Genomic DNA, 12,979 nt, shown 5'->3' on the forward strand with positions numbered 1-12,979 from the left:
TCAATTCCTGGGCAAGCACAGATCATGATGACTTTAGGCAAGACTCCAGACACTAGATTCAACCAACTCTGCAACATGCTCTGGATGAGAGCATCTGCCAAATGTTATACAATGTCAATGTACCATAGAGTGGTTAATTAAAGGAACAGATATCTATGTTCTATGTGGTAGTTCTGTTACCACTACGTATTACATTGCTATTATCTTGTCATCTTGCAATACTTGCAATACCCTTACATCTTCCTTGAGCTACTGTTGTTTCTTTACATGACAAAGTCAGCATTTTCAGTAGGGTTAAAAGAAAACCTTCAAACCCCCCTTTTGCAATAATATAACTGTGAGGACTTAGGTTATTCAAAGGCTTTTATTGAAACATCAATTTCATTTGTTTAGGGTAGCAATCCTCTACCCAAATAAGTAGAAGGATGATGTGAGGCAGACCTTGCCATATGCAGTAAACAATGCTCAGAAGTGTAGGCAAAACACTCTGTGTTGTAATACTATAGATAATACAAAAACAACGTATTTCTTATTATTAATAGCAATAATAATAATAATAATAATAATAATAAATCTCTACCAGTAAGAAAATTATTACTAAGACATATCACAAACAGACAAGCTTGTTGGTGGGTGGGGGTGGGGGGGGGGGGTTAAAAGCCACTGAAAGAACATACAATGTGCGCTTCCATTCTTACAATCATCAGTGTACTAAGAATGAAAAACAAACCCTATAATGAACTGAAATGGGCAAGACAGTCATTTTTTCTTTGCAAATCATGGGAAAGTTTACCTAAAGAACTAGGCACATTGTTTCTGTTACAGATGAACACGCACACACCTCTCTTACCTCAGAAATTCTGTCAAAAGTTTTTATTTACAAGGGGTCAATTAACAGTCTCCATGGCATGACACTGTGGTTACCTGATCACACATCCACTGGCACTGCTTTAAACCTTAGGTTGATAAAGCCAACACATGCTGCATATGTCCACATCACTGGGTTCAGCCAGTTCCAGCACATTTACCATTTGTGCTTTCAACCATCAGAAATACGATTAAAAACACAGCAAGAAGTGTACTGGCTGAAGAGATGACGGGGGGGGGGGAAGGGACATCCTATAACATGAAAAAAGGGACAAGTACATTCCCATGCTGAATGCTGGGAGATCATGCTGCATATTACTTTCCCCAGGAAAAAAAAAAAAAAAAAAGATCCAGCTTGTGTAATGTGAAGGTCTTCTGGGAAAATGGATGCATTATGCAAATACCGTTGAGAGGCAGTGCATTGATTGTGTCCATATAATAAAACAAAAATGATATAAAAAGAATTTAGTAAAGAACGGAGATTGTGTCAGTCTCGTATAGTAATGGAGGGCTTTTCTAGAAGAGTAGAGCACCCATACTGCCAACTTCACTCTGTTCCTTAACGAAGATTTCAAAGTACTGGTAGATGATTGTTACAGCCAATAAGATTCCAGTTCCTGAGCCAATGGCCCCCAGGAAATCTGCCATGACTGAAAGACCACCTATACACAATCCTCCAAACGCTGCAGCTGTGGGGATGTACCTATAAGGTAGGGAAACAGAAGGAAAAAGGTTGAGCTTAGTTTTTTTTTTTTGTCCATTACAGCACAACATAGCATTGTTCTACTAGAGGTAGCGAGTATGTTTTACCTGTTGAGTTCATGAACCATGGAAGTGTCTCTGTGTCCTCTCATTACCATCTGCTGTTCCTTCAGCTGTTTTGCCACCTATAATTCAGAATCACATTGAGCCATGTGCCAAACAAGCTCTGTTGTACAATCGTCAACATAATTGAAGACAAGGAAAAGAAAAATAATACACTCACATCTTTGGCAGAAGATCCAGAAACCTCAATCCAGGTCTTTGAGAAAAAGGCACAGGATCCCAACATGAAGACAATGTAGATGACAGCATGAACTGGGTCTTCTAAAACAGAGCCAAATGACTCTGGAGGGGAGAGGTAGTAGCACAGACCTCCTACAGGGTACGCACGAGCTGGCCCTCCAGTTGAGGTGTCCTGTTGAAACATGCCCTTAAATCTCATTACAGTGCTTTAGGCAAATTTTTTCCCGTCACAGTCATGTGGGGAAAAAGTAAGAGCACAATCCTTAAATGCCATAAGAAACCAATACCGATTACTTACAGACCAAGTTCCCAGCAAATTAACAAGGAAGTTGCCACTGAAGCGAGTGGAGAGCATTTGAGAGATGACGTAGAGGTTGGACACCAGTGCAGACTGCAGGATGATGGGAATGTTGGAAGTGTAAAAGAGCTTGATGGGATATGTGTTGTACTGGCCACGATAACGTGCAGACTTGATGGGCAGATCAACTCTAAAGCCCTGAAGGAAAAGCACATATTGTTTAGTCCATATTTGCTACTTTAAAACAGTACGTGTAACCAATCACAAAACTGAAATCAACTACTGAATAGTTATTCAACTAGAATACATATACCGACCTGGAAGTATATAACCACAGCGAAGACGAAGACTGTAGCAATAAGGTTCATGAGGTTGGGCAGGTTCTGCCTGTAGAAAGCTTCTCTCAAAGCCCGTACTTTGTCAGTACGTGTGGCAAGCAAGTGGAACAGAGCAATGATTGCTCCCTCAAACTCAGTACCTGCAAAAAGATTACAAAGCCTGTTAACATGAACATACGGCACAAGGATATTTAAAGGTTATCACTGTCCACCAGTTTGACTGCTAAGTGCAGGTTTGACTTTGATAAGACAAGGTCAAACAAACAGATCACTGTTTTAGCTCACAAACAGAAAAGAACAGTCATAGTGCGCATGTTAAAACTGAAAAGTAGTATTTAAAAAAAAAAAAAAAAAAAAGAAAAAAAAAAAGACAACCCTTTGATTATTCTGCAATGATTTCAACTTTCAAATATCAGAATATCTATGAATTTTGGAGGATTTTTTGGAACCCTTTCTGCCGGGCTTAGTGTAATGAACATGTAAATGGAAAATGACCGTTATTATGTACAGTCAAATGAAACAGTCATGTGAAAATGTTCGGACACCCATGTAATATATGTAAACACACGGACATTTGATATTCGCTTAAACAATATTGGGAGATGGAGGTAATATAACTAAACACATAAAACTGAAGAAATGTCTCTTAAAATGTAACGAATAAAAATACTATTTTCTTGTGAGGAATAAGTTAGGACCCCCACCATTTATTACTACTTCACATGCCTAAAATTAGAATCAGGTACAACACATCAGCTACAGATTATTAGAACATCATTAGAGGGGATTTTGGAGAAGACTGTCTTATTTAAACCTCAGACATTTAGTTTGATTTGCTCTTGGTTGGTAAAGTGAGTGTTATTACCAGGGTGAGATCCAAAGAGCTTTCTGAGACCATTCCACTGTCCGCTAAAACATTTACAAGTGCAACAACTGCCAACATAGCGAGGTCAGGCCGTCCTAGCAAATTCAGTCCAACAGCAGACTACGTAACAAAGGCTCCAACAATCTCATCATAGGATCTACAAGTAGCTCTTGCCACAGGTAAAGTCAAAGTACAGAATCTACAATCAGAGACCACAAACATTTGATTGTCTCCAGAGTGTGCATTTAGGAAACAAAATACATCAGAGAAAGACTGAAGTTTTTCAACTAATACCCAGACCAAGACCAGGACATCTGGAACAACCTGCTTTGTACAAACTGATCCAGATTTGAATTATTTGGACACAGTAACAGGGGACTTGTTTGATGTAAACCAGACAGCATTTGAGCACAATGCTGCTTTTCTGCAGTGGAGCCTGGAGAGCTCTACCACATAGAACTCACTAAGAATTCCTTATTGTATCAGAGGGCATGTAGGAAAATGTGAGACCATCTGTCTATAAACTAAAGCTGAAACGTCACACAGCTGAAAAAGGAGTGGGAAAAAAACTGTCCTCCAGTTGATGTCAGGGATTGGTAGATCATTATAGAACACGTGTAATTAAAGTTAATTCCGCCAATGGGGGAAATGCCAGCTATTATGGCATGGGGTGTCCTAACGTTTTCATCACAAGAAAAATTATTATGATTATATTTAACTACTTCTGGATTGTTAAAATGATTAAACACATGTTAATTCGCTCTTCCCTATAGCTGAACATAACGGGCAGGTTGAACATTTAGGAGTAATTTATTCAAATAACTGCATTGGTTAATAATCTGGACAAGCGGTGTAAGCATAACTGTGCTTACCTCGGCCAGTGTTGACTGTAGTTGGGCTGAAGGCTTTCCATACAATGGTCTCGCAGATGTTTGTGGCAATGAAGAGAGAAATGCCTGAGCCCAAACCATAGCCTTTTTGCAGCAACTCATCCAGAAGCAGCACTATTAGTCCAGCCACAAACAACTACAAAGAGAAAACAGTCAGTACACCCCAGACAATTACATCAAACAGAAAACAAAATTAGATGACACTTCAGAATGCAGTGTAAAAATATCCAACCACTATATTTAGACCCAACATCAATCTTTAACTAAATCAATCATGACCTACATTCAGCAACAGCATGTCAAAATATGATGATTACTGGCTTAAAGACATTTATTTATAAAAAAAAAAAAAAAAAGTGCTCTTTATGGGAGATAAGACTTGAGTTGAATACAGTCACCCAGGACTCAATCAGACAGCAGAGATATCTGACAAGCTTATCTAAGCAACATGCAAGATTCCAGTTCGATTGGCCACACTACAGTGCTACTAGGAATAGCAGTGCCAATCAAAGCAGAGCTTGAAAAGGAAATAACTTATACCTGGATGATGATGAGCAGACAAATCCCAGCACCCATCTCTGAGGGGTCTCCATACATGCCAGTCATCACATACACAATAGCCTGGCCAATGGTGATGATCATTCCAAATACTGCAGGGAGAATAAGCAATAATTTAGACATAGCCAGAATGCTTCGGTCACACCCAGTTCCTCATGACAAATTGCATGATAGAGTCTGAAAGAGGAAGACATACATTTCTGAGCTCCGTTAAAGAGAGCTCTGTCCTTTGGCGTGTCTCCGACCTCAATAATTTTAGCTCCAGCCAGCAGCTGCATGATCAGACCAGAGGTAACGATGGGCGAGATACCCAACTCCATCAGAGTACCTGTAACATAAACATACAACATCAAACTAATACTTCTAATAACATGGAAAGGTGAGTGTCCAGATTGATAATGATGAACAAGGATCTGGTCAACCCAAGATTGGTAACTCAGATCTGCTTATCTGGAGCTTTTAACACTACATTGATTGGACCATCTTTTCTGTGCTGTGCACTAAAACAAAACAGTTATTAGATAATAATAAACACACCTCTGTTGGAAGCAAGAATGACTCTCATCCAGTAGAAAGGATCTGCAGAGTCTGATGACATGATACCAAAGAGGGGAATCTGAGGATAAAAAAATAAAATAAAAAAAGAGCAGTGAATTAATTGGACAGCATTAATTTTAATAGAATAACAGGGAAAGCTTGCTATGACACCTTAGATGCACATGTCTAGCATCCAGACCTTGTCACGCTAGCATCTTGCAATTTACAACTGAATCATGCTACACATGTAGGCGAGGGTATCGCTAAATATATTTCCCACTCTTGCAGAAGACTCTTACTGGTGAAAAACACTGTGCTTACTCAGCTGGGGAATCGAACCCCAGTCAGTCAAAGGAAGGGCAATTTTGTTGCCCACTACACTACACCAACCTTTATCACTTGCACTGACAGCACATGAAAATCAAAGTAAAGAATACACACCTGGCAGCAAACCAGGAAGATGAATAGGGTGATGGCTGTCCATAGTACCTTCTCCCTGAACTGAATCTGTAATAAATGAACAAGCGTGTTTGTAAATGCAAAAATAGCATGTAGTATGCCTTGGAAAAAGAAACACAGAATGAAAGGGAAAGCTCCTTACCCTCCTCTCCGGTTTCTGGATCTCAGGTAATACTGCACAAAAGGGTTTTATCACCTCCAAAAATTTAACTGCAAAAGAGTAGGATAGAAGAAAAGTAATTAAGGCAAGTGTAGGAAGACATGTCCATTCATGAATGCATTTACAGTGGCCTTTTTCCTTAACGCTGATCACTGCTTAGAGATTCCCAGAGCTCCTCATGCAACGTCATCACTATAGTACAGCAGGCAGGCATAACAGTAAACCCTAAAAACTACTAAGATCGAGGAAATGTCGTTCTTGCATGTGGTTTTGCATCTTAAAACCACCAGCAAACGCAGGAGTTTCTCTTTTTAATGAACGTGCCTGTCTGATTATAATGACTGGTCGCCTAGCTGGCCAGATAGCCGGCAAGCTAGCTAGCTAACGTTATCAAATCCTCCCTTGTCCCAATCAAAGACGTTAAAACATTATTTTCCAACACTGGGTAAAAGCATTAAGTGTAGCAAAAAATACTACTGGAGACTTTTTGAGATTAGCTTCAGTGAAAGCTGCAATACAGTTAGCTAACGCCAGCACGACAGTAACGTAACGGTAACCTATCAGAAACTACAGTTAGCCGGCTAGCTGGCTAGTCGCAGACATTGAGTCACCAAGCCCAGACTTTTCAAGACTTATCTGAACGAAGCTGTAGCTAAAAAGTCGCCTTGGGTCAGATAAAACGTTTCAGGAGGCAAAAGAAGCATAAGCTGTTCTTCAGACAGAGTAAAAAGTAAGTTATTAATGCCAGCAGGTAGCTAGCTAACCGGCTAGGCAGCTAGCTAGCTATATTTAATGGAAGGCACAAAGAGGCCTGTCGGATAAAAAAGGAATAAAGCAGCAGAGTCTCGAAAGAAACGACCAAATAACACTGCTGCAAGATCATATGAAAGAACATTGAAATAAACTGCGCTACTCACTGGCCATGGTGTGCTGTGTCCGTGCCCCAGTCGGATTATGGTCCCAGTGCAGTGGATCAGCAGAGCTTGTGTGGCATCAGCCCGCTGCCTCCCAGCAGAAAGAGAGAGAGAGAGGCTCCACAGCGACACGTCATCTCTGAGATCTCTAATACACGTCAGATTGTGCTGCTGTTACTCCTCAGCACAAACCGAGCGGCAGGAGCACAGATTCACGGCCTGTACAGTAGTTCACTGTGTGCTGGTTTACATTAATGGGTAAATATGTACATATATATATATATATATATATATATATATATACACACACACACACAGACACGCACTATTTCATCTGTGTATATATATTTGTATATTTGTATTTTTTTTGCTTATATTTCTATATTTCTATATTTTCATTTTTTTTATATTTTATTTTTTTTAACTTAAATGTAACTTATTCTATTTTTATGTTTTTTATTTTATTTTTCTTTTGCACTTTTGCACTTTACTTCATTAAGTTAAGGTTTAGTTAAGTTTAAATGTAGATTTTTATTGTATAGCTTGATGTGGGCAGACTGTCATAAAAGCATTTCACTGCAAGTTATACTGTGTATGACTATGTATGTGACAAATAAAATTTGATTTGATTTGATTTGAAATGGTCTGGTTTGAATTATGAACTGGTTAACTCTAGTCAATCAGGCCACTGAACAGGTCGTGAAGCTGTGCATTAATATCCAAGACCCTTGACACTCTTTATCAGTTTCTTAATTACTAGCTATACTGCATTAATGCTGTGGACACTGTCACTGGTGATCTTTTTGTCTAATTTATTTTGTACACATTATAGTGTACTAAGTTCCACACATACCACCATCCTGTTGTGTGTATGTATAGTATATTCAGGGATATCCTGCTGTAGAGGAGGAGGGCCTGGGCCTCACCACAAGCATTTTAATGCATGAATGTCCTGACATGTTTTACAAAGGACAAATAAACATGACTTGACTTGACTAAGAGTTTTTTTTCAAAGACACATTGTACTAAAACAGATTCACTGAAAAGATTCAAGGGCCAGATCAAATTTAGTTTAATGTTTGTACTGTATTTATAGGCCATTTACTGAGTTAGGGAATGCTGAAGAGTTCAAAAGGTAAAAAAATAAAATAAAAAAAAATAAAAAATATATATATATATATATTTAATTTAAATATTTGTCAACTGATTTGTCAACTATTTGTTACTGATTAGCATTTTAACCGCAATCATACAGTTACAATAAGGAGTTTATAACATAACGGGAACCTATCAGTAAGTACAATTAGCTGGCTAGTCGCGGTCATTGACTCACCAAGTCCAGACTTTTAAAGACTTTTCTGAACGAAGCTGTAGCTAAAAAGTCACTTTGGGTCAGATAAACTTAACTATAAAATGAAAAAGAAACATAAGCTGTTTTTCTGACAGCATAAAAAGTAAGTCACAATATGTGTAGTAGTGCAGTATATTTGTAATTGGTGAATCATCATTATTTAAGTTCTGGTTTATATTGAGGAGCCCTTTTTTCAATGCGGCGAGTTCCACAGGGAGAATAAAACCACAGGGTACACACTAAAAAGACTATTAACACAACAAAACAAAGACAGGTAAAATAAGATGCAAAATGCAATAAAACAGGCCTTTAGAATTAAACCTTTATTAAAACTAATAAAACAAGCAAATTAATTAAGCTGATAAATCTATGCTTTTCAGCATAACTAAAAATAATGATGTAATACATTTTTTAATGGTTTTCTCTCATCCATGTGAAATAAACAAATAAACATAAGTACATGCTACTGATACTTACTGGATAAAAATATAGCTCATCTAATGTTTATACTTTGCTCTATGTTCGTTCTGTTTTTAGTAACTGTAAATATGCTTTGTCTCTGTTATCAACAGAATTTTTAAAATAGTTTGTTTGTTTGTTTCCAACCAAATCACTTGAACAGAAATCATGTCATATTCAAGCTCCAAAGTCACAAACGTTCGATGTGGACCTGAAGGCAGCATTAAATACTCTGTCAAAATTGACATTTTCACCCCAATTTAAATTGCTCAATGCTGCAATTCAACAGTGCTGACACAGGGTGGTCTATAAATCCCAGGGGTTTGTTTTACAGTGTTTACAGAGGTAAAAGTTCCAAGCAGTTTTCCTCGCTAACATAATCAAGGGATGTTGCTTTAAAACAGGATTTTACACACATTACCTCACCACCACCTTCTGCATTTTGTCACAGCCATTCAGGTTACAATCTTTTAAGGTCACTTCAGCATCACACACACACACACACACACACACACACACACACACACACACACATATATATATAGTTTTATATTGAACAAGTTATTGTAGTATTAACAGAAACGTGTATATACATGTTTCTGTTAATACTACAATAACTTGTTCAATATAAAACAATTACATGTTGTCGGACACTAGGCATACACCATGCCTGCATCAGAGCTTAACATAAGGTGACTACCAGAATCAACAGTTTTACCATTCCTGTTATTAGTAACCTTTTCCAAAACAATTTAGTAAACCTAATTGGAGCTCATGGTACATCCTACAAATGTGGACCAAAGTAACTTTATTTACATAAAGCCTACTCCACCATTCCCCTGTTTACACCCTGCACCACACCACAGGATTTAGGAACAGAGTGAAAGATACTGTTCCCTAGCATCTGGAACCCAAGTGAACAAAGAGTGATTCCAGAAAAGGTGAAAACTGTACCATTGGTGGAGAAGCAAGTTGTCTAGAGCTAGGCATAGTCATCTGAGGAGAGAATTGGAACAGTTTGTACACAACATTTTAGGAAAGTAAGTAGATTTTTGAAATCTAAGCCCTGGTCTCTTCTGTTATTACATACAATAACATATGGAATAAAGTGGCCCTTATCTGAAAGTGCTTCTTAGTGACATCAGAGACCCAGACACCAGAGAGGGACTGGGTAACAGCCATGTTGTGTTTGACTTGCTTTCTGAAAACTGACTTTTCTACTACCAATTTTGCCATAATGCCCAGCCCTATGTTAGATATTTGAAGCAAGTCAACTTAAATGTTTCAAGGAGAGCTTTTTGCATAGTATCCTTTAGGGGGCATCACTGCTCCATAAATCACAACATCTCTTCAGCTCTGTGTTCAGCATGAGATTTAAATCTACAGGCATAAGTAATCCATTGCCCCACCTTAATTAAGCTGTAACTTTGAATAAAAATAGTGCAATCTGTATATAATTAGCAGTGAGCATCTGACAGTGTAGTAAATGATATCCTTCTCTGTGGGTAGTGGTATCAAATGTAGAGCACTGCCCTGGCATAATTATGTCACACCTTTGCTTTTCTATATATTTTGCTAAATGAGTAATACGGAGGATGTCCCAGTCAGATCTTTAATTTTACATTGACATTTTAATTCTGTAATCCTGCCTCTGATGCATGTTGATGTGTGCTGATGTGACACAGTTGACCATTGACCCATGCGACTGCACTTTCATTCACACCAACCCAGGCATGCAAAAACACAAGCTCTGCAAACATTCTCAGAAATACCATCCACTCACCTTCCCAGTCACACACATGAACAAAAACTGTGTGCGTATATGTGTATAGACCAAGCATGTGTTTACTGATCTTCAGAAATATTTTATATTTTATTTTAAGATAGTAAGGGATAAAATGGAATAAAAGAAGATATATATTTACCAAAAACAGCAAATTAATAGCAAATAAGAAATACACTGACCAAGCACTATATTAATAATGAGTAGCACTTCCTTGTGCTCTTAAAACAGTCTCAGTTCTTCATGGCATGGATTAAATAAATCCTTTGAGAGTCCACGTTGACATGATTGTCACACAATTCATGCTGATTTTTCATGCTGTGATCTGATCTGATCTGTCAGGATGAAGGTTGTAACTATTTGACAAATGGGAATTGGGTGTTAAATTCCTTTTTTAATTAGATACATAAAATATCTATAACATTGCTTTGTTTTTTTTACTTCTACTATATATATATATATATATATATATATATATATATATATATATATATAAACATGTAAAAAGGAAGCACGAGTATAGAGAAGTGTGAATACAAAGTTAAGGATTGCCCTGGAGAACTCCCATTCTCTCAGTGAACAGGAAAAACTGAAATACACCTCCTTGTCCTGTGATGACATAGACCACTAACCACTATTGCACACAAACCGCTTCTATAATCTCTATAGAAAAGCAGTGGCAATAGAATAACATGAACTGGAGCAGCTGTACATGAGTCTAATTTCACCAGGCCAGATGCCATTTCAACTAGAGAGGTATAAAGCCACCCAGCACTGTGCTGTGGAGCAGTGGAGTTGTGTTCTCTAGAGTGAAGGAGCTCCGTCTTATACATTTGGGATGAGCTAGAGTGATGTTTCTGATCCAGAACTAATCATCCAACATCAGTACCCGACCTCGCTGTCTGACTGCAATCAAATTCTTCAGGAATGTAGAATAGGTCTTGCAGGGAGGGGAGAGGCAACCTATGTACAGATACCTACTAACCTACCCTTTATTCCAGAAATAATGTTGGAAGACCAGGGGTACATTAAGCCCTTTAGTTCCCTTTACCATGGGTTATGTTACATGTTTTACATATATATGTGGGAGGTCTGCAGTGGGCATGTATGTATAGGTGTGTATGTAAGCTCTGATAATCAGACAGTCATAGTCTACCCTACTTCTTCTCTCAGTAATCAGCAGGCATACAGAGTGTGGAGTGTGGGCGACTGATTACAGAAGCAGTGTGCATACTGTTAATTTGTGTCTGTTCCAGATTAGTGTTTCTTCTTATTTTTAGATGTGACTAAAATAACAAAATACAGCTCAGGACATGGAGGTTTGCTGTGAGTCAGACTGTCTGCACACAAATAAATCAGCAGAGCTGTATGCTTCTCATGGAGAGTACCATGTAGAGAGGGCTATGGGCTCAGATAAAGAAAAAAACATTTATAAGTTACAAAATAATACAATAAAAAAATCAGAAATATGTATGTATAAATACAGAATTTATAATACAGTAATAAGATATTTTGGATTAGATATGTCATTCTGTGAAGGGCCTTATTGCAAATATCTTCTACTGTATACTGTATGTCTTTTACAAGAACAAATAAATCCAAAATAAATCATATTTTAGTCAATAAATAACACAATTGGTTTATCATAAGCTAATTATAATATGTTTAAAAATGTTTTTTTTGTTGTTGATAAATTATTGATCTAGGATAATAACAATAACAATAACAATAATTTAAGCCATGTGCAAAAAATACAATAATTAATAATAAATAATAAAATATTCAATGGTTGATATGGGATAATAATAATAATAATAATAATAATAATAATAATAATAATAATAATAATAATAATAATATTTAATAATTTTACAAAAATAAATAACTCTTGAAAAATAGAGTAAAAATAAAAAAATCAACAATTAAAGCCAGGCTTAAATCCTTAAATCCAATCTAAAGACTTTGGTAACCCACAACACTTCTTGGCCTGGTTCTTTTAAGGTAAGAATTTAAATCAGTCTTTTAATAACGTTTGGGCATCCTTGGCCAAATTACATATTTTGTCATTGGTTTTATTGAGAAGTAGTAAACATAGTCTCTGTCGCTAACAGTGCAAAACCTAATGTACAGTTATTTGTCTTTAAAAAAACATAATCAGTGTGAACCGTGTAAATATGTTCTCAGACCTGATTGTCACCAGTTTGAATTAGAATTGTCAGCTAAAAACATAGTCTCTTCTAAGTAACTGTCCCTGATGTAAAACGACCCATTTTACATTAGGTGGAAATGTAACGAGAAATGCAACAAGATAAATACTACACAGGGTCTCCTGTCAACGTCACATCAACTGAGAATTGACCCTTCAAATCCAACATTACTGTAATGAAGCAAAAACTACAAAGCTGTAAAATGTCATTTTATTTTCTTTACACGTACAATTTACACCTACACCTAATATGAACCTAACCTTAACCTACATCTTAAGCTACCTAAGC

At 37.2% G+C, this 12,979-nt stretch overlaps 1 protein-coding gene across 1 annotated transcript; it reads right to left on the reverse strand.

Annotated features, from left to right (window-relative positions):
• Positions 1-350: 350 nt before the first annotated feature.
• Positions 351-7,003, reverse strand: sec61a1b (SEC61 translocon subunit alpha 1b). Its single transcript, XM_072684580.1, has 12 exons — positions 6,895-7,003; positions 5,960-6,027; positions 5,800-5,865; positions 5,359-5,437; positions 5,018-5,149; positions 4,804-4,913; positions 4,246-4,399; positions 2,488-2,648; positions 2,171-2,368; positions 1,853-2,044; positions 1,678-1,754; positions 351-1,570 (listed from the first exon to the last, which is right to left on the reverse strand). Exons 1-12 carry the CDS (start codon positions 6,899-6,901, stop codon positions 1,384-1,386), a joined length of 1,431 nt encoding a protein of 476 aa, XP_072540681.1. The 5' UTR covers positions 6,902-7,003; the 3' UTR covers positions 351-1,383.
• Positions 7,004-12,979: the final 5,976 nt, after the last annotated feature.

The sequence above is a fragment of the Salminus brasiliensis genome, chromosome 7 (assembly GCF_030463535.1).
Source record: "Salminus brasiliensis chromosome 7, fSalBra1.hap2, whole genome shotgun sequence".
NCBI lineage: Eukaryota > Metazoa > Chordata > Actinopteri > Characiformes > Bryconidae > Salminus > Salminus brasiliensis.